At 30.0% G+C, this 22,307-nt stretch overlaps 1 protein-coding gene and 1 long non-coding RNA gene across 2 annotated transcripts; one reads left to right on the plus strand and one right to left on the minus strand.

Moving 5' to 3' along the window:
• Positions 1 to 6,848: 6,848 nt before the first annotated feature.
• LOC125066420 lies at positions 6,849 to 18,213 on the plus strand. The gene is made up of 19 exons (XM_047674488.1): positions 6,849 to 6,863; positions 6,962 to 7,265; positions 7,966 to 8,157; positions 8,947 to 9,209; positions 9,281 to 9,485; positions 9,817 to 9,990; positions 10,272 to 10,401; positions 11,035 to 11,169; positions 11,781 to 11,920; positions 12,262 to 12,410; positions 13,159 to 13,314; positions 13,665 to 13,795; positions 14,097 to 14,273; positions 15,245 to 15,395; positions 16,209 to 16,355; positions 16,683 to 16,789; positions 17,213 to 17,330; positions 17,694 to 17,879; positions 18,088 to 18,213. Exons 1-19 carry the CDS (start codon positions 6,849 to 6,851, stop codon positions 18,211 to 18,213), a joined length of 3,006 nt encoding a protein of 1,001 aa, XP_047530444.1.
• Positions 18,214 to 19,563: 1,350 nt separating this feature from the next.
• LOC125066603 lies at positions 19,564 to 21,059 on the minus strand. Its single transcript, XR_007119685.1, has 2 exons — positions 20,942 to 21,059; positions 19,564 to 19,766 (listed from the first exon to the last, which is right to left on the minus strand). It is a non-coding gene; the product is annotated as an uncharacterized LOC125066603 (long non-coding RNA).
• Between the last annotated feature and the right edge of the window lie 1,248 nt (positions 21,060 to 22,307).

The following is a 22,307-nucleotide window of genomic DNA, read 5'->3' on the forward strand; positions in this document are numbered from 1 at the left end:
TTATTTTTAGGCTAATATTTGTATTGGTTTTTATAGGAATTTGTTATGTGTTTTTTCTTTTGTTTACGCAAATTCTTTTTTTGTAACATTTAATAAGTTATAAGATGGTTATAAGGGTGACTAATAGATTTATTGTATTGTTTAAATAGAATATAAGTCAAAGCTTTATTATGAACTTGAAAATCTAAGCACTATTATTTATTTAAGAAACACAAATTGTTAACTTTTTTTTGTTTTATGTTAATGTTTCCTTCTATTGAAAATTTTATATATTAGAGTTATTTAACATATTGGAGCTTGAATCTCCAACTGTGGTACTACAACTAGAAATTATATGAAGTCATATGAGTATTTTTTTTAGTATATCGCAGCCTTGGGGCCAACTCTACTAAATTGTAATAGTTTGATACGATGCCCATTCTATTCCGATAAAACTTTGAAAACTTCTCAATTCCAGGTAGGACCAATGCAACTTATTATATAGATCCCGATTATTTATTTATTTATCAAAACTGTTCACATACCATTGCAGGACATGGTTGTCCTAATTCGATCATACAGCACGTTTAATAACAATATTTCAAATAATTTACTATGCTAGGGTATAGTGCAGATGACTATCTTTCTGAGCTCACTCAGGCTGCATATACATATATATATTATATACGGATCCAACTTCGACCGAACCGCAACTAGATCATTCTGTTTGTACGATTACGTTTCGATTCGGTTGCGAGAATGTGACAATTTGTTAACTCACTCAATGTGAAACTAGAATCTGTCTCCAATTTTACTGGCTTAATTAATTCAATATATAAACGTTTGGATGATTATTAGTTTTTAATGGGTATCAATATCAGTAGATCTATTCTGTAATATTCGAAACTCTTTAACAGACCACGCACGTAAAATGTTAGAAAGTTATTTTATGTAACGTTGATTACAATTCCAACATTCAAAGGCACACGCATTAAAATAACGTATAATAACTCTAAGGCGTTTTCAACATTTCACAAAAAAGATGCGATGAGAGTTCTTACAGAATAGCAATGCTTTATTTTTATTCATTTTTATCGCATTCTTAGGGAAAAGGATAAGAATCCGTATCCGTATGTAACTAAATAGAAACGAGTGAAGTTTGACACATTGTGAAATAAGTAACCTATATAAATGAATCCTATTTTTGTACAATTACTTCATTTTACTTTTAATATTTTTTTATTATTTGCAAATGTAAACATACTTATGTTATAAAAAAAGACTTACTTAAACGTACAAAATAAATCAATTCAAATAATGACGTTAATACGTAGACTGTAAAACTTGTTAAACTTAGTTCTTGTCTCCAAAGTATGAATACATAATAATTTAATAAACAAATCTCCTGATTTTAAATTTGTAATAATGATTAAAAACCTTTACTGAAATTATCTTTGATAAAAAATACAAAGGCTGTGTATGCGTCAGCCCTAAAATATAAAATACATGAAAAAAAAATTAAATGCGAGAATGTGTTATTAATTTTCTAACAGACATTGGTTAACGTCTTGAAATTTTTCACACCTCTACTAAATGCTAACTAGAATGTTTATTTGGAAAAAAGTAGACACAAATAAAGTTCTATTCCAGCATCATTTTATAGAATGCTATTAACAGTAATTGTTGGAATGAATATACACCACAACGTAAAAACATTCCACAATGTATCTTTATGTATAAGCGATTAGAATATTTCACGAATTATTTACTTGATATAAACCAGAAATAACTTATCACAGTATAAATACAATAAATTTAAAGACTCGAGAGTAATTAAAGATTTTAAAACTAAAAATAGGTAAATAATTGGAAACTTTGAACACGCGGATATTTATTTATACCTGTTATAAAAAGAATTATTTTATATAGTGCGAGTGTTATATTGTCTCCAGCACCAACAATTTTTACAAAAAAAAAGTGAAATACTAAAAAAAGTAAATAGTAGATATAGTCAAACAAAAACTTATCAACTAAAAAGATTGTTTTCGAATTAAATTATAGGCTATTTTAGTCTTAATATTAGAATAAAAATATTATATTTAGCGAAATAATTAAAACTATAGTGTATTGTTGATTGATATTTGTTTATTTTTCATTACAAAATTTATATAATTCCTCCAGATAACTTTAAGTTTTCTTTGAAAATCTATTTATAACAATCATGCACAAAATATTTCCATTTTTAGAAGTCATAACAGTCTTTAACAGGAATTCTCCATAGAAAAAAGACGATCCCAAAAAAGTGGCACCTATTTCTTTAAAATTAAGATAAGCATAATAAGAGCCCTGAAAATGAAACCGATATACTTATGAAATTATAACAATAGTTTATGTAAAAAAAAAAATATTTAAGTAGTTATTTAATGTGCGACTTACCTTATTAACAACGCAGTTAGGAGATTTAAATACAACGTTAATGATACCACCGAATGAAAAGTGCTTGCAAGGATCTGTTACTTTATACGTCCATAGTAAACTTTTAGTATTACTCTTTAACGAATAAACCGTTATTTTGATCTGTAAAATATATTTCACTTAATTATTAAAGATTAACATTATTATTATCGTTTAAGCGCCAATGATTCTGCTCACAATACCTGGACAATAATTTCTATTATTATTTCATTGACTATAAACATCATAAGCCACTATTTGTCCTAGCTTGTCATTTTAGCGTAACTTGGATAAACACGGAGTGATGACAAAGGTTTAGATAAAAAATGTTAATTTTCATTATCATTTATATTCCACGTTTTTTATAAAAAATCATCTCATTTATGCGGCTCGAAATCCGTCGTAACAAGTTATTAAATTACAAAATCTCAAATATTTAAATTTTATTTAAAAATTATATTTCACTATACATAATAATACAACTGGGATAATAATTGAATATTAACTTAACTAAGCAATAGACGCTCAATGATATACTCACATCTTCAATTTTAGCCTCTTCTAAATAAGTAATATTAAAATAACCAAACAGATTGTCACCTATCTCAGTCAAATTTGTGAACACTGAAGTAGAATTATGTGATCTAGGTCCTTTACACAACTCATATTTAACCCAGCTTAAATCGTATGGACCCTGAAAGTAAAAATGAGATATTCTCTTCGAAAACTGAAACTTTACACATTTTTTTACGTTTTGTTAAGTGTACGAAACATTTTTATGAAATATATATATGCTTACTTACAAAATTATTGGAATCCTTTGCAAATAAATTTAACATGGTCCCTGTTGAAAACAACAATACGAAACAGGTGACACTTAGGGCTGTGTGCATGATGTTGAAATGAGAATATAACGAGATCGTTTATTTGGCCACATCACTGATTATGTTTATTTTTTACTAATGTCATTTTAATACTTTAACTACGTCGAGTGCATAAATGTGCCATTGATCAGGTTCGTTACTTACAAATTATTATTATTATGTTCCGCTTCCAATTTTATTATTATCTACTTATTCAGGTTAAATATATCATTAGTCATAAATATAATTAGTTATACATTGAAATAAAATATTATTTGCATAATCTATATTAATAAATGAGATGTGACATAACTCATACCAGAAGATGCAGTTCGTTTCGTAGATTTTAGTTTATAAGATTATTATGTATATTCAGCGTTCGTTATTGCATATACAAACATTTGCAATCGCGATCTTGTGATTTATAAAAATATTTTTGTTGTTCATATATCAATTTATAGATATAATTAATCACGGCAATTTTTTTTTATTTTTCATATTATTTATTGGTGTTTAAAATAGACATGAAAATATAGCAGTGTATGGATAAGTCGCAGAAACCAATTATATTCAATTCTAATCAAATTATTAGAGAGTTTTTTCGATTTATTGATCACAATGGATTAATCCTAAAAAGGATAAGTTACATAAAATAGTGCCTGTCAATGTTTATATTCTAAGATATCCTTTTCTCACAAGGAGATACCCAAATGACTTGATATCGAATTCAGAGTATATTTTACCGTAAAATAAGAAAAAAAACAAAGTTAATTTATAAAGTCACTTTAATAATTTGTTTAATTTTTATTAGTTAAGTTTAAAGTTTAAAGTGACATAAATAAGATAATAAAATTTTGCTCGACAATATTTGTGTTATAATTCAAATATTATCGCATACATTTTCCAATACTACAATAATTATGCACATACATTATAGTTATATTCCAGAAAAAAAAAAAAAGTTTTCCTATAGACCTTTTGAATCGTCAGTATACAGGATTATATTAATTTTAAAACAAACTTAAAAAACTTAGTACTTTACTCCAGAAGGATTTTTTGACTTCCAAGTTTTTTTATGACATAGGTAGGCTATGTCATAAAAAATCTTCAGTACTGTTTAATGTTATATTAAGTAAAATTAATTTAATTTAGCTTTGAACCTATTTTTCATTGTAATCCAATCCTAAATCAGTAATAATGCATTGTGTTTTAATTAATCTTTTTAACGGTCAATTTTCATGACCATTTCAGTACCATCAGCAAATAACGCAACATCACAAATACCTTTAACGTAGAAAGGATGATCCTTAAGATACGTAGAATAAAAAATATTATGTGTATGAGGAAGCATAATTAAAACTAGAATAAAGTGTTTATTGATATTCTTTTATTTTTCATTATAAAATGAATATAAAATCTGCAGGAAAAACGTAAAGTTACTATTCCTTTGTAAATCTATTAGTAACAATATCGCAAATTGTTCCCTTTTAAGAAGTAATGACAGTTTTTAACGAGAATTATCCGTAGCAAAGACAATCCTAAAAATGCATTCGTTATGTCTTTAAACTTCAGAGAAGCTCTATATGAAACCAATGTATACTTGTAATACAGTGTACATTATATGCAGCAATTATGAGATTTAAGCACTGTGGTAATGTTATGGTAATGATGCGAAGTGCTTGTAAGGATCATTTCTTTTATATGTCCATAATACGTTTTTAGTATTACTCTTCAATTAATAAAGGGTTTATTATATTTTCACCTATAAAATATATTTCACTAAATGATTAAGTTGCAAACTAAATGATTATGACTGTTATTGCAGCCTCAACGCCAATGTTCAGCTTATGAAAACCCCAACAACAAATCCTACATCTTCATTGACATTAAAAAAAGTATAACACTATTAATAAGATTTGTTTGAGGTGTTTGTTTCTCATTTTAGTGTAATCTAAATTAACACGCATTAGTGATAAATATTCGTTATTTTTTTTTATGTATTCACTAACGAAAGTTAGATTTTTGTATTTTTTGATTTGTGTATTTCGAAATAACTTGTAACATGTTTTTTAATTTGATATTTCATCACAATCTCTATGAACTTCATATTTAACTTGTATATTAATAGGATGATCGTTTTATATAGATATGATATAAAAAGTTGAGATGGCCCAGTGGATCTTAACCGATGATTGGAAATTAAAATCAAGCGCTACTTGAATGTAGTAGTAGTGGTATATGGTAAAGAAATACTTCCTGAAATTTACTTGCCTCTTCAATACTAACTCCTAAATAAGTAAAATTAAAATAACAAAACAGATTATCACCTATATTAGTCAATTTTGTAAACACTAAAGTAGAAATACATGGCCTAGATCTAACTCATATTTAACCCAGCTTAACCTATATCATATGAAACCTAATGAACTTCGAAAACTGAAACTGCACTTTTCTGTATTACAAAACCGATTACAACTTAATATATATATATGAGCTTAAAAGGTTGATATTTGATATACATACATTAGAAACATATACTGTTATACTGTTACCCTACCCTACCCTATATTGTTGAAAACAACAATACGAAACAGGTGACACGAGATATAGGTGATAACGAGAACATTTATTTTACCACATCACTGATTACATATTTTTTTTACTAATGCCATTTTAATACTTTAATTGCATCTACGTATAAATACCATCGATATAATTGATACCATAATAATAATTTATAACTAATGAACCCGCATTATTATTATTACGTTCAGTCCATTTATTTGTAATCATTAGTTACTTTATATTACATGTTAGTTTATTTCGCGTAAGCGTACATACCTTGTTTGAGTATACCTTACCACTCACCGAAATGTTGTTAGATATACAACATAAAAATCTCATCTCAATTGGGCGTTACCGATAAAAATGCCTCATGGAACCCGCGCAGTCTACTGTGTGCCTTTTTAAACAAATCCTCTGAAAAGTTAACTAATATATATTTTATAATATTTTATAACGAGAACTACTTTTGCTGTTTTCCATTTTGAAGGAAATTTTCCTATCGACTCGCACAACAGTAACATGAATGTGAACGTCTAAATGGGCCACCTAGTATTATCACTGCTACGAATATACATTAGTACTATATGCAAAACAATATTTCTAGCATAACACACAGAATATATGATGACATGTCCTTTTTATCTATAAATAATAGCTATAAGGTAAGTTATATTATACTAATCCTTCAAAGCGAAGTACAGAAAAGTATGTTTAGCGATGTTAGCTTGATTATATTTCGTATTTAAAACCCATGATTTTGACTTACTAGTATGTAGGATATATTAAAATAAAAACAACTTTTGGGATATACATTATTTTTGTTAATTTTTAGATAAAATAAAATTTTATATAAGAAGATATTAGACAACCTCATTTTCTATTTAAAAGTTTGTTTGACTTGGTTATTTATTTCGTAATTATTGGATACTCTTTAAACGGAATTAATGTAGTAACTGTCAAACATACTTCAAAATAATAGTTTCCGAAATGAGGAAATCAAAGGTTAGTAAATTATTAAATGTTGATTATTTCGTTTATACTTAGATAATATTCCAGTAATAAACAATAATAAATGTAACATAATATATTTTGCGTAACAGATCCGATCGGAGGCATCTATAAGAACAGTCAAGTCAGAAATACAATATAAAGATGAAATTTACGTGCCACCGCTTGACGTTCTAAGTATTAGCATCCTAGACTTGAGAGTTCCCGACGAGGATCCTAAACCGTATACATTGAAGATTACATTCTTTGATCAATTGCTATTGTCAAGTGTGGTCATGTCTTCTAATAGCAGAGAGGAGAAAGACACCAATAAACCAATCCTTGCTGAAGGATATATGAATTACGATCCGTCAGATTATGAAAAAATGTGCTTATTTGTCAATCATCCTCTTACTAGTATGTATCTTTGTATATTGCTTATCTTCTATGCACCATTTGAACCATTAGCATAAAAGTTAAAGACATGTTTCAAAAAGATATTTGTGCCAACACACAAACATGATTTTTTTCATGGAGACGGTTTTTATACAATAAACTTTTTTGTAACTTGCCGCTCGATATTTTGGGAGCATCTGATGGATCTTGGGTGGGATCAATTTCAATACCCTTGTATTGAAATCGCCATGACAATTTATTAATAATATACACGGATATCAAGTAGGATAACATCTGCCGGGTTTTTAAGGATAGGATTGCGAGGATAAATATAGAATATGTATTTCTTTATCTCGAACGCACTCCTACACCATTGTCCCGATGGAGTTCAACATTGTACATTTGTTGCTGATATTTGTGCAGTGTCATTATCGTTCAGTATACAGCGCGCAAGTTGTACTGAATCCAAAGATATACAACGATACTTAGTTTCGTATAAAAATATACAGGGTGACCATAAATTGATGTTGGTTAACCGGCTTCTTGTTCCGTTAAATATTTTATTTGTATGTAAAAATGATTATTAGAATATAATTAAAGATTTATTAAAGTGGTGAAATAAGACAAATTCTACGTAATTGTAAACGTATAAAATGTTAACTGTTAATCATGATAAAAACAATAATCGCTTATCGAAAATTATATTTATTTATTTTTCCAGTAAAGATTTCACCCACAAAAAGCACTGAATCTATCATTGAAACTGTAAGTTCAATGGGACAATCTCAGTCAACGACTCACTCAACGTCATTCAATGTCAATCAAGAAACAAACAAATCCAGCATTTTATCTAAACAGGAGTCATTTTCAGATATATATTGCTGTAACATAGACATACTGCCAATATTTATCGGTATGGTTAAAATATTCCTGTAGAAAATTCCATTCCATTATTAAATCTTCAATTATCTAAAATAATATTATCTTAATATTAAATGAGCAATTATTTTATAGATACATATGAATTTATTTCGAGTACATCAATAAACGTCTCTGAAGATTTGGATTTCCTTTTTAGCCATTAAGATAAAGTTATCTATATAAATGTCTTTCCTGAAAAGAACAATGTTTTGGCTAATAATAATATTTGTTTAGTATCTACTATATTATAATAAGCCAACTAAAGGTGTTCTTATTACTAAAATATATATATATATATATTACCATTTTAACTGTATTAATTGGTCCAATGGCTAGTTTGTAAGGCTGATTATCCTAAGGTCTAATAAAAGTTGTTATTGAGTATTTCTGTCAAGCAATTCTCAGTAACATCTTACGCTTACACACATGCAAATGCCCATGCTTTTTACGACAAAAAGCATGTGCAGGTTGCATGAAACCGTTGGTACAGTGGTTCAAATTTTTTCTTACGTATAGGTTGGTGAAACCAATAGAAAAATGAGTGTATATATATTTACGCATACTCTTGTGCAATATGATATCTCCTGTTAAGTTTGTTAGTCTCCGATCTCCATTAAGTATGTGTATTGGAGCTGCGTCAGTTAGGAGAATATAAACATGATTTTATAAAAAAAATTTATTTAGTCACTTTTGGCACTATTAATATAAAAAATCAAATAAGTTTAAATTAATTAACAGCTAAAACAGTTTAGGCTACTTCTAATTTAGTTATACTTTTTAGATACAAAAGACATGATCATCAAAAAACGCATGGAATCTATGATACCACCATCAGTCCTACTCGCTAAAAGTTGGGATAATTTTCCAAAAATAACGTTAAAACTGAATATTATAAGAAACGAAGAAAATCATATACATCATAAAAAATTTAGAAATCCAAACTATTTTAAATTTACTCTCGTGGGATGTTACAACTTTTTAATTCCTTTTAAAAGCAGTATAACTTATACAGCGGCAACAAAGTTACCAGTGTCGAATGAAATGGTAACTCTTTATTCAGTTCATTATTTAACTTTATTTATATTTTCCAATTAATGATTTTCACATCCACCTAGCACAGTTCAGTCTTCACATTTAATAATGGCTATATAGCGCCAGAGCGATTTGACAATATTTCTTTTTATCCACACTGGGAGAGTCTGAGGCTTCAAGACGAACGATTTACGAAAGGAGATCTAAAACTTCAATGTGACTTGAACGAATTCCAAAATGTACAAAATATCGATTTGGAATATTACCTAAATGACTCAGCAAAACAGTGTAAGTGTTATCATTTGTATTTTACATTTCAGTTACCTTACCTTCTAGAGAAGTTGTTTTTTTTTTTAAATATTTGTTGTCCTTTGTTTAATATATTATTCTTAGGCAAACTAAGAAAAACCCACCTCATAATACATCTCACCCATAGTCACTAACACTGTATCAAATGTTTTTATAAAAAATATTTACAATTATTTATTAATTTGCAATACTAATTAAGAATTGATCATAAGCAGATAAAGTAGTAATTAAGCTTCATGCTTAACAGAATCTAATTAAATAAATAAAAATCATTACACCTAGATACTTAACTTTATACAAGCTCTTTCAGTCAGCACAGTTTGGGCCTCATTCCACCGAACGTTATTACTTAAGGACTCAGAACAATGGCTCTCTAATTACATACGCCAATACAAATGGCCATTAGAAGTGCAAATGTATGAGGAAGGCCAAGGATACAGTTTTATGGGCTTCATCGACCTTTTCAAATTGCTCTATCCGGGAGGTAAATATTTTTGCAAAAATGCTGGAAAAAAATAATAGATTATGACGTTTACAAAAATAACTGATGTATTAAACACCATTATATAAACTATAAAGACTAAAATAATACACATAACTATAAATAAATACACAATAAAACGTAACAATAAAAATATCTGATTTGGATGAACAATATTTTTGCAATGAGTAATAACTGGAAATAAAATAATATATACCTATGTCTTAAGAATAATTATACTCAATTGTATTGATTACTGATTATATTTACATTATCAATTATAGAAAAAACTACTAGAATAGTCGTACCGTTACATTGGTTCGACGCAGTGAGCCTGATGGAGAAGTGTGGTTGTGAACCCCTACTCACGCCTTGTGAATTAATTCAATCTCCTAACCATCAAAAAGTTATCAGGTTAAGTGAATAAATTATTAATTCAATTTAAATGTAGAACAAACGGTACATTAGTATTATGATTATAAATCCTAACCGAATCCTGACTTCAGCCTGACACAGAATATATTAAAACACAGTGCACAATTGTATAGAATGTCTGGAAGTGTAAGTACATTCTCTACATCTTCACTCTCGTAGTCCGATGGCAAAGTAATCCTACAGGACCGAAGAGAGATTAGGTGCAGAACCAACGGCTTTAGGTGATTTTCAAAAAAGCGATTGACTTCCTAATTTCATCTGCTAGGAATTGAAAACAAAAGCGACAACAGTTGCAAATAACTATTCTAACTATTATTATAAATGCAATAGTGAGTTTGTTTATTACGCTTTCAAGTTTTAAATACTCTACTAATCATCATGAAATTTCGCAAATTTATTGACTTTTAATACTCGCCTTCCCTTCCGGGTCACACTTGGATGTATCCATAAACGGAAACTAGTTATATTGTATATAAACCTGTTTTAATCTAAAGGTTTCCTCACAATTTTCATACCTATCATCGGCCTAAACTTGCATCATACTAGAATCAGGATCTTATCTCATCTTAATAGTCTTCGAAAGTAATTTTAGTAAATGTTTTCTTCTTTTAGTAATGCAACAGAATTTTCATCTGTCACCAACGAAATACTACCAACCGGTAGCGATGGCAGCTGTGCGTTTGCTATAATCGAAGTGACAATGGCGCGACCTTTTAAAAAGCCTATTATACCACCACATATAACACAGTAAATATTTTACAAAATATATTTAGACGGTGATGACGATTCGCAAGAGACAAACAGGACTTAATGTTATAAAGCACAAGTTGTATATGGGTCAGATGGTCGGAAATTGCAAATACCTAGCATCAAAATGTTGAAAAATAAAGCCAATAAAATTTTTATTACATCGACCCAGGGCAAGACATATACATACAGCTTAATATTATAATTTAGTACAACGAGTACTGGGTGTACTCGTTGTTCTTCAATCAAAGCAAATCTTAAAATATTTATATAATTTCACAAAACTTTTCACATATAATACAGTAGAACCTTCAATTATCCGAACATTTAATTACGACCGCATAATTAGAAAATTAAAAATTGACATTTTTATAAAAAATAATATCAAATTAGATTTTGACTTTTTTTAGTACAAAGTTTTATATTTTAATATGAATATCAAATGGTAATAGACTGTATTGTTTTTATGTGAAAAAGTATTGTTTTTGTTTGATCTTGTCTCAAAGTACCCACATTTCGATTATCCGAACTAGTCTCGGTTCCAATTAGTTGGGGTAATCGAGGTTCTACCGTATATAGACAAATTACCAGTACAATATTAACATTAACAGATCGGAAATAAATGAAATGGCGACTGACATAGAGTTGTTGCCGATAAAACGAGAGTGTTCTGGACGAGGTCAACTCGAGCGGGATTGGCAAGCGATGATATCAAATGCGGCTAAATCGCTACGACATGTTCCTTACTATGGTAAATTGATTTTCGCCTCAATATAATGGTAAACATTTTGATCAAGTTTTATAAATTTAAGAATAAATTGTCAAAAGGAGGCTGATGACATTTCATAATATTCAGATGGTATGATACAAGGTATGATGGAATTCCTTGCAGAACGACTCTAAATTTATTTATTATTTACTTATTCAATTTTATTTAAAATAACTTCAAATAATATAAAAGTTTGTACATATATCGGCTTACAACTGTGTAATGGCTTCATATATTATTATAATGAAGGCATAAAACTTATTTGACCCTGAATTCAAGTGCTCTATCCGTTTCGTCTCAAAAACTTTATGCATTTTTATAAGGTTCAGCAGATATTTGTGCCATTATCAGACAACTGAGCACTTCACGAACGCGTGTGGAACTTTTCACGTCCTTCTGGCAAGAAGCTGCCATATACGTCAACAACAATTTTGTTGTCAGCGATTTCCTGAGATCCAACGACACTTACGAAGTATAACTTATTTACTAAGTTATTTATTGCAAGCATCATTTTAACTAGTACTGCAAGTAAAATAAAGTAAAAAAATAGCTTGTATTAATAGTGCCAATAATAGCTATATTTAATAATAATACTTAGTATCAATATATGTAACATAGATAAGGAACTCTTAATATCTGTATTGGGAGTTTGTCACACGTTCGTTTGAAAAAAGTTATTACTTATAATTCTATAACCAACAACAATTTTGATACATTCTATTAACAAATTGACAGTTTATCTCAATGGAATCTAAACGTAATCGTTGTCGTTCAGCTGAATTCCTATCCTACAAACACAACGATCCAGTTTCGGTTAAGAGTCTCAATATTGCTTCGGAATATTAGGGAACGCATTGAATCCGATATAAATAAGTAAAATCGGTCCTCGGTTAATATTAAGTTGAGAATTTTTTTTGAGGAAAACGAAGTTGGATTGAAACAGAATCGGAAACGAGTCATTACCCTTATTAGAAGAATTGGCGCCCTGGCTCTAATATAACATACAAATTGTTAACAATTTCTATCAGTTTCACCAAAACGATTTATGTAGTAAAATAGTTTCTCATTTTATTACTATAGATTATTACAATTTCTTCTGTGGTAACTAATTAAAATTCATTACGAATAGTTGTTTTTGTTACCAAAAATTTAGAAAACAAACGTTATTTATATGACAATTCCGAATAAATTTTATTAATTTTTTGCTTGACTTACAAAAGGAGATGCTAATGATAGCCCATTCTTGTCTGATGAAAATTACGTACGAAACTCTCAATGAAATTGATGACACACAAGAAATAAACCCAACTCTGAGAGCCGCCAGACAGTCGCGACAACTTCAGGACTTACCTCATGCTATGGAGCTTTATTTACAGGCAAGTATCTTTTGTAAAGGGTATTTACCCTTTACAAATTTAGTATATTATTTTACAAATTTACATACTATTTAGTATATTATTTATCCAACCATGTATATATTCATTATAAGAAGCAAAACTTATTTCCTTACATAAACTGAAATGTCATTGAAAATCTGTTTCAGTAAGACTATTAAATTGTCAGCTGAGATATTATTTCAATAACAAATTATTATACGTAATAAATAACAATATAATTTTACTAAATCTGAAATTCTCTCTTAAATATATATGTTTTTAATAGATATTTTATATGGAACATCTAATCCCTTGGCTCTGTTATTGTCGGTTAACTAATATGTGTTCAGTTGGTAGTGGAAAGGCCCCGGGAAGCAGATAATTGGCGTGAACTAGCCACATGCCTCAGAGACATTGACGAGTACTGGGCTGACGTCTGTATTAATAAATCGCTTTTGCTAAATCCACGGCATCCCTTAAGGTAATATTACCTTACCTATTATTTTAATATTTTTAGAAATGTTCAAAAAAATATTTGAATCTTGTGTTATATACTCTCATATACTGTGTATAAGATATGCTCTGATTTTGTCTGTATTGACATGAAATTCGGACTTAGTCTACAAGATGTAACAAAAATATTTCATACATCGTCTTGCTATATGTATTGCTTACATTAAATACAATTACTAGATAAGTAGGATAGGTTTTATTCGTCTTAAAATTTAGGGTTTTTTTGGTCAATCTGTGTATAAAATCATTTATTTGTCTATATATTACAGCCTCCTATCAAAAGGCTCTATGGTTTTTGATAAAGATCCGGACGCAGCTGAGCCATTCTTTGTAGCCTTACTGGCATTTTATCCGTTCTATCCAACCTTATGGATAGCTGCCAACGCGTATTACCTTCACAGGGAACTGTTTGATATGGCTCAGCAAATCATGGAACAAATAAAAAGGTAAGAAAAATGTTGTAGGCCGTTTATTATGTATTTATAAGAATTTCTTATTTACATGTCATTTCAAATCTATTAGTAATTTGATTTACAAGTAAATTATTATTTCATTATTTTATTCTTAAACGACTCGCCTGCCTCGTTGGTCTAGTGGCTAGGTATAAGGTCGCAGAACCCGCAGTCCTGGGCTCCAACCCCAGGTTCGATCATTAAAAAGTTAATTAGTTTTTCTGTCGATAAATTCTCAGCAATAGCCCGGAGTCAGGGAGTTGGAAGTTGGATGTATGTACACTAGGGTGCCTCGAAAAGCACCTGCGCTTAAACTCTTTCTGGAGATAGGCTACCGTGTTCATCAATACGGCGCAAAATATTTTTAACATTAAATTTCTACATTTGTGTATAATTAATATAAATGTCATATCCGTTTGTCACAATTGAGTAAATATGTGTTTCGCAGTTTTAAAAATACTATTAAAATCCATTGAATAGCTTAAATCTATCAAAATTTGTTGTGCTATTGTGTTACTTTAAAAATCTTAGCATGAAACATTTGCATATTTTATTTAAAATAAATATTATTAGCATCCAGCAGCATATTTTCTATAAACTATCGAATACTTTAAAATCCATACACCTCTTGTATGTCCAGCCTATTTATCTGTCTATCTATCAGAAATAATGTGATTTTTTCATGTTCATGATGTCCACCCTGGAACTACAATATATTACAATAACGTTTACGTTTAAATTCTTGAAGTGGATACAGAATAGAGAGTAGTCTATTCAAATTTTATTTATATAAAATGATTTCTTTCTTTATCATAGAAGAGGAGGGCTTTGCCTGGACCCAAGTCCAGCCATTTGCGGGCTCATATTAAAATAATAATTGTAATTCCTTATTAGTTTACTAGTGACATACAACTGTATTTGATATGTGTATAATAGAAATATATACATTAAATATAGTTAATTAGGACAAGAGCGGAAGGAATGTCAGGGGAGATGAGATATTCTCGTGCTTGGGAACGAGAACTCGGAGACTGGTGGGACCACACACCCTTACTACCTGGCACCAGCTTATATTACGACGCTGCCGATCTACTTCTAAGAATTCGAGCTATTTCTGTGAGTTGCATTGAATTATTGCTAATGTGTTCGCGCGCATAATAAAAATAATTATTAATAATTTAAAACATATAAAAATTACGCGCAAATATTAATAGAAGTTCATTTACTTCTACATAGTTTCATTTAAGATTACTTGCTTGCATTGGAATATAAACTCGAATCTAAACATTGCTATCTTATTATTCATCTGCTGCGTAAAAGAAGCATAAATAGCGCAATGGCTTACCACGGGTCTTAAAAGGAGAGGTAAATAGGAATATATGTAACTCCTTAATTAATTTGGGCTATTGCAATCAATTCTTATAAAAAAGTTACGAAAACACTTATTCGTTACGTTATTACGTTGCGCATACAATTTTAAACAAAAACCATTCAATGAAAATAAAACAGAAAATATTTCAATACTTTTGTAAATATATTCATTAATTCAAAATTTAATTTAGTCATATGAACAGTTCAGCAGCCTAGATGGTAAGTGATCACCCAACCAACTGCGAGAACTTAATCATAGGATCTGAGATATTATATTCGTTGTACATATAACGACACATTAAAACTGGTATATGATGTTGTAAACCACCTACATAATATCGGTATCTGTAATTACGCTCTGACCTGTACCACCCCATCCATTTCACTTCAGTGGGCCAATCATACAGTCAATTTATTTTGTAAAAAACCTATCGATGTTTGCCATAATATAGTATCTTAAAAAATATATTGAATAAAAACAAAACATACACGATGTACCAAATATACGTTATAAAAAATCATCGTAGAAGATTAACAATAATGTTGCTATTAAAACAGCTAGCTGAGGTCTGCATAGCTAGTGCTCTATCGGAAACTGGCGAATCTCCTGTATATTATCACATGGTCGCGCTATGCTGTCGACTAAGAGGACAGATTGAAGATGCTTTATGCCATCTAAAGCAAGGAATCGAAAAATTTGGTGAAGTATGTCTCTAAGTATCTCTCTTTTAGAAAACTACTAAATCCCAATTACTCTTTAGCATGAGCGAATAAAAGTTTTCACTGCTGGTTAGAGACTACTCTTGAGGTGATGGTTTCCAGGTTATTCCATCCCACTATTCCAATGGCGGATATCTTACATGTTACAAAATTAAATTCAATACATGCCGAATTCATTACGATGTTATCCTTCGTCACTGAGCACGAGATTGAGTGATTTTGTTGGCAAACCCAAGTTTGAATCCGCAGTCCTCGGTTACATATTCTAGGCTATCTCAGGTCTTTAGTGTATGTATTAAATCTTGCCCATAGATAAGTTATTTGAGGAGCCTTGAAGGTGAGTGCTATCATAAGATGAAAAATATAGTTCCGTCCATGGCATCGTTCAAAAAAGCTGGCAGCTATAGTAGCCCTTACATGTAAGTCTAGTTTAACTTTTTTGTCTACTTTTAATTTCTAATGTTATAAAGTAATGTCAACGTATCTATTGAGAAGTATATACAAATGATTATACCTACATTCGATAGATACCGTTTTCGAAGGGAATAGTCGATTTTAACCCTGTTAAATTTTCATGTGTACTCTTGTCTGGCATAGCATGAAACATATGAAAATAAACAAATAAATCAAGATTAAATGTATAAATAATAAATTAATTTAAAACTTTAATAAAAATTTTCAAATGACTAAATAATAATAATGAATGTCTCTTTTATTTAATTTTTATAGTCATCCATATTTAAACTGGAGGAATCATGAATAAAGACAATACTTTTATTTAAAATTATATTAAGTTGTGCACATACTTTTCGCTTGCTTATTTCTGTATTTATTTTATGTAGCGCCTTACTCTCTCTGCCCCGATATGACCATCAGCGAACTCGTTCGATACTCTCGGACGTTGTTCGTCGTTATCCAAGTGCCTATGCTTGGATCGCATTGGCTGAGGATTGGTTGATGGTAAGATAATCTACACATTTTTTTCTAAGCCAAAATTATTTACAAAAAAAATCATATGAAAAGCGACCGAAAAATTTATCTTATCGTTTACTTTATATTTAAGTGGGGTTCTTCACAGTACAAAATAATTTGCATTAATAAAATTATATTCTGAGACGTAATCAGTTAAGCTCATATATCAATCACTATCACGCGCCTAAGCAACGAAACGGTTTTGGCGGAAAACGAACCCACTAACAACACAACAACAGCATTCCAGCAGAGTCGTCGTAAAAGTTGCCAAATCTATCTATGGTGATAAACGGAAAAACGACAACATAGTACAACAAATTAAGTGATAATTGGACTATATTTAAAAAATAGCGCAGTTCTTTCGGAGAAGGAGATGCAGAAGTAAGAAAAGACCAGCGAACAGCAACATCAAATGCTGCGAACTGCGCGGCTAGAGCGCTCAATTGCGACCGTCGCGCGGGGCGCGCCTGGGCATTGCTGGCTAGCCTGCTCTCACCGAGCACAAGACGACAGTACTGCAGAGTTATGGCATCTGCGGTAAATCTACTTTTAATATTGATAGGATCTACACTATCATATACAACATAATAGCAGACCTAGTTTGGAAAACAGGGCGAGATTACATATTATAACAAAAAATGTTATAATGTTATAAAAGCGGATGTTGTTGAGATTAGGTTACATACTACAGATTATATAATATATTACATTTGAATAATACTAATATAATGTTTGTATTTTTCAGTGTGATTACAAGAAACCAATAGAAGAACTTAGAAAATCTTTGGGAGAGCAAAAATCGTTTTGTTTTCGCATCGGCAAAGTTCTACAAGAGTGTCGTTGTGAAATGTGTATAAATCTTGCTATTTGATTTTACTCAATGAATTAAGATTTATTAATAAAATGTATCTCTTATTTAATATATTTATTTTTCTAATATATTTTTAATATTGCGTATCTACCAAGATTTTAGATTTTTTTCTGAAAGACACAGGTTTCTCGTTTCAACGATGATTTCATCATTTTAGTTAATCCAAATACCAAATAAATGCCACTTGGATCAAGATCTAACCGATAAAGGGCTAGGGCTGTTGGTACTAACATAATACGAAACTTCCATAGGAATCTTAATAAGATTCGTAGTTCAGAAAAATCATAAAAATATCAGTTTTGTATTAAGCGTTTAGAAAGGGTTTAAGCAATCCTAACGACACAGATAAACTTCGTCAGTTTAAAAACGGTTTAAGTGGATAACGCTAGTCCCTGAGAGTGGCAATTCCAGCCACGGAGGCGTTCGACTAACTATAAAAATTCAGGATATTTTACAATCTCTTACAAAATGCATTGTTATGAGTTAGCAAAAGTAAAAACTGTCTTGCAGTTGTTAACGTCCACGCCACTCCGTGGACCATTTTATAAAGAACTATGCGTCATAGATAGAAAGTTAAATAAATTTATATTTAATTAAAAACTTTTCTTTCTTTTGCATAAATAAGCCAAAATTGACAATCGATTTTAACAGCTACTCCATTTCTCAGCATTTCTAGTTAGAAAAGGGCAGTTTTAACATTTATTATTTAATCTGCTCCGTTAGAGTATCAAATATAATATAATAAGATATAATATAGGTTGCCACAAAACGTACGGGATGTAAATTCTAATAGAAAATATCGTAGAGAAAGTCAGTAATAAATTTTTCAATTAAATTTGTTTATTAATTATACCTACACCTACTGTATGAAAACTTCTTTTGTATAATTAAAATTGCTTTAATTATTTATTAAAAAGTCACGCTTAACCGTATAATATTTTATTTTTCCTTTAATCTGATCGTTTTTTTAAAGCCCGCCAAAACTACTTATTCTTTTTCCACAGATAATATAATCTTAGGTTGGAACAAATTAGTTCGATTCCAGCAGGCCCAGTGGCTAAAACGCGTGTATCTTAACCGATGATTTCGGGTTCAACCCTAGGCAGGTACCACTGAATTTTCATGTGCTTAATTTGTGTTTATAATTCGTCTCGTGCTCGGCGGTGAAGGAAAACATCGTGAGGAAACCTGCATGTGCCTAATTTTAACGAAATTGTGCAATAATATTCCAAACAATAATATTACAAATTATTATCATTTACTTAACAATTACTAGTTTGCTTTTTTTCGTGTATTCGAACCGAAGCATATTCTTTTTAATATTTACTAACCGTGAAATAAAACAAAATGTAAAAATAAATAAATTTTATGAATTTATTTCTAGCGTTTCATGGCCTTTTCTAGTACCAAATCCAGGCTACGGCAATTTTGGAGGCATATGTCGGTCGTGGGGTGGAGTTGGTTCGGCATCAGGCGGCGGTGGGCTCGGTAGCTGCGCCAACTTCTGAGTCATCCAAATCAGGAAATAAACGAACAGTCCCATGCCCGAAATCCTGTCCGCAGAGGATGTTATGAAGTTAATAGAACAATTTAAATATTTATAATTTAAAATGATTAAAGGTAGAACCGATTGAAATATAAACAATGAGTACATTAATGCATATATGTTATCAACTGATTATTTTAATTCAAGGTTTGTCAACAGCTGCTAATACCACAAACGAACAGCAAAAATAATTAAACGTACTTTACAATCAGTGCGGATTTCTAATTAGACCACCTATTCTATATAGGTATAGGTATTATTTATTAGGTATACTAGTTTCCACTTGCTACGCGCTATCTCGTTACTGCTCAGTCTCCGTAGGATGTAGTGAGCTGTTGCTTATTGTTTTTATAGTATATAACATTTCTCACTAACTTGACTATCGAACTTAAAAAAACTGTATAACTAATACAGTTTTTTGTTTAGATAATTAATGATCATCATGTATATCTATGCATGCACAGCTCCATTAAATATTTAATGCCTTTTATTTAACAAGAATTTATTGTGATTTTAATTAAATATTCCTAATATCTATATAGGCGGATTTGCTATCACCTCGATTTGTTTCTAGAGGACAGATATCTTTGATCCAAGAAAAGAACAATAAAGAAAAGATTTTATCACCGCTAATATATTTTAGATCGAACACTGCCCTGGTCCTGATTCTTTTAGATTTAATATTACTTTTTAAAATTTTGCTAATGTAATAATTGTATTTAGATACTTATATGCACCTCAATCTTACTTTTCAATAAAAACGTAATAATTAGTTATTTCTGCAACATAACATATATGTGTATTGCGAAAAGGAGTTGACTGTAAATGTCTTCTTAATTAAGTTTTTTTTAACGGTAGGTGGTTTGCGGACTCGTATAATAGGTACTCCCCTACATACAGGATCACCCTCTATACAGGTATCACCCTCTGACATTCTATTACAGACCATTAATACTTGGTACCACAGTGTTCTAAATTTCAAAATTCGAATAATGATGAATTTACAACATGCTACCCAATGCTAAGTTCTGTAAGATTTATGGTAATTTAAGAATTTTGAAAGAATATGATGTCAATGATACTTGCAAACTTGCTTAAAACTCCTGACTAAAATGCAGCTACTACGTAAATAAATTTATCATAGAAAGAATGAAAAAAAAAATAGATTATAAAAAAACTTACATGCCCAACATTTCTTAAGAATATCCACGCACGTTTGCAACTCCTTTCTGTTCATGACAATTAAAAATCGAGTGCAACTTGTTTATTATTTTTCAAAGAAACCAATAACAAACTTATTGTTTAATACACAAACATGCAGTGGAATGTAAACATTGTCCATCACGTTTCAAAATCGATACTAATATTAAATATTTCGTTATATAACTCTTTATTTTCATATAACTTCTTCTTTATAAACAAAAAAAAATGTATGTTTGTGATTCAACGTAAACTTTTTTTGTAGACCCTTATTATACCCATGCGAAATCGGGACGGATAGTTGCTAATAAATAAGATTATGATGAAACATTGGTAAGGTGTACCAATGTTTCATCATAATCTTATTTACGTACGTCATCGAAGGTCCTGTCCTAAAAACCTTTTGTTTCTTTGTATATTTGTTCTTTAATATAATCGTTTTATGCAGTAGACCCTATAATCGGAAGATGTAGCAAATAAAATTAATACGTAGTTAAGTTAGTTTAACATTTCATTTTGAAAATTCATTTTCAACGATACCCCATCGCTGATACTTTTCCATCCGTCGATATTGTTGATAAAAATAAATACTTACAGATTCCTCTCAGTACCATACACATGGAGACGAAACGGTAGAGGGTTTAGGTAGGTCGTAGATAGTTTCATTGTAACGACTTGTAGATCAAATATACAATAGTGCTTATATACTCTACACTGACGAAGTAAAAGTTTAATCCGTTTATCTATTTCACTGAAAAGAAATGTTATTTTATACTATAATTGTCAAATTTGTATTGGTCTGATGAGTCTAAAACCAATATTTAAAAGGTTTCGGAATATTATTATATATAGGTATATTATGTATTAATATTAATAAGTTTATTTTCAATTGTACCTGTATACTTATCCTTGCTTATCCAGATAAGATATTGTATGAAACCAGTTTATTAAAGGAAGTTTCACTTGCTTCAAGTTCTAGCATCTTGAAACGTAGAAAACTAGGGAGGTAGACAAAATCAACAAAACCGACTTAAACTTGCCTTTTGTCTTAATCATTCAATTCAATACGTCAAATGTGGATCAATTAGAATACAGATGGTTTCATACAACTAGTAATTTTTCTTCATTTTTGGTCATTAATATAATTATTTTTAAACATTGTAGGGTTTGATGTTTTAAATTTTTTCAACAATACAATATTGATTTCAACACCTCAAATTAGTTAGTTTATGTTTTATATTTTTTTAGATATGGTATTGAAGAAATCTATGAAAGTAAGCAATTGCTTTGTGATAAGGTTGTTGTGTTCCAGTTTGAACGGAATATGAGCCAGTCTACGGGCACAAGG

This window comes from Vanessa atalanta, chromosome 9, assembly GCF_905147765.1.
Source record: "Vanessa atalanta chromosome 9, ilVanAtal1.2, whole genome shotgun sequence".
NCBI lineage: Eukaryota > Metazoa > Arthropoda > Insecta > Lepidoptera > Nymphalidae > Vanessa > Vanessa atalanta.

Bases quoted from the DNA above. Each gene is read 5' to 3' on its own strand.
- LOC125066420 (XM_047674488.1), top strand. The intron at 15,396-16,208 runs GTGAGTTGCATT...CTATTAAAACAG, and splicing joins TAAGAATTCGAGCTATTTCT to CTAGCTGAGGTCTGCATAGC. The intron at 17,880-18,087 runs GTAAATCTACTT...TGTATTTTTCAG, and splicing joins GCAGAGTTATGGCATCTGCG to TGTGATTACAAGAAACCAAT.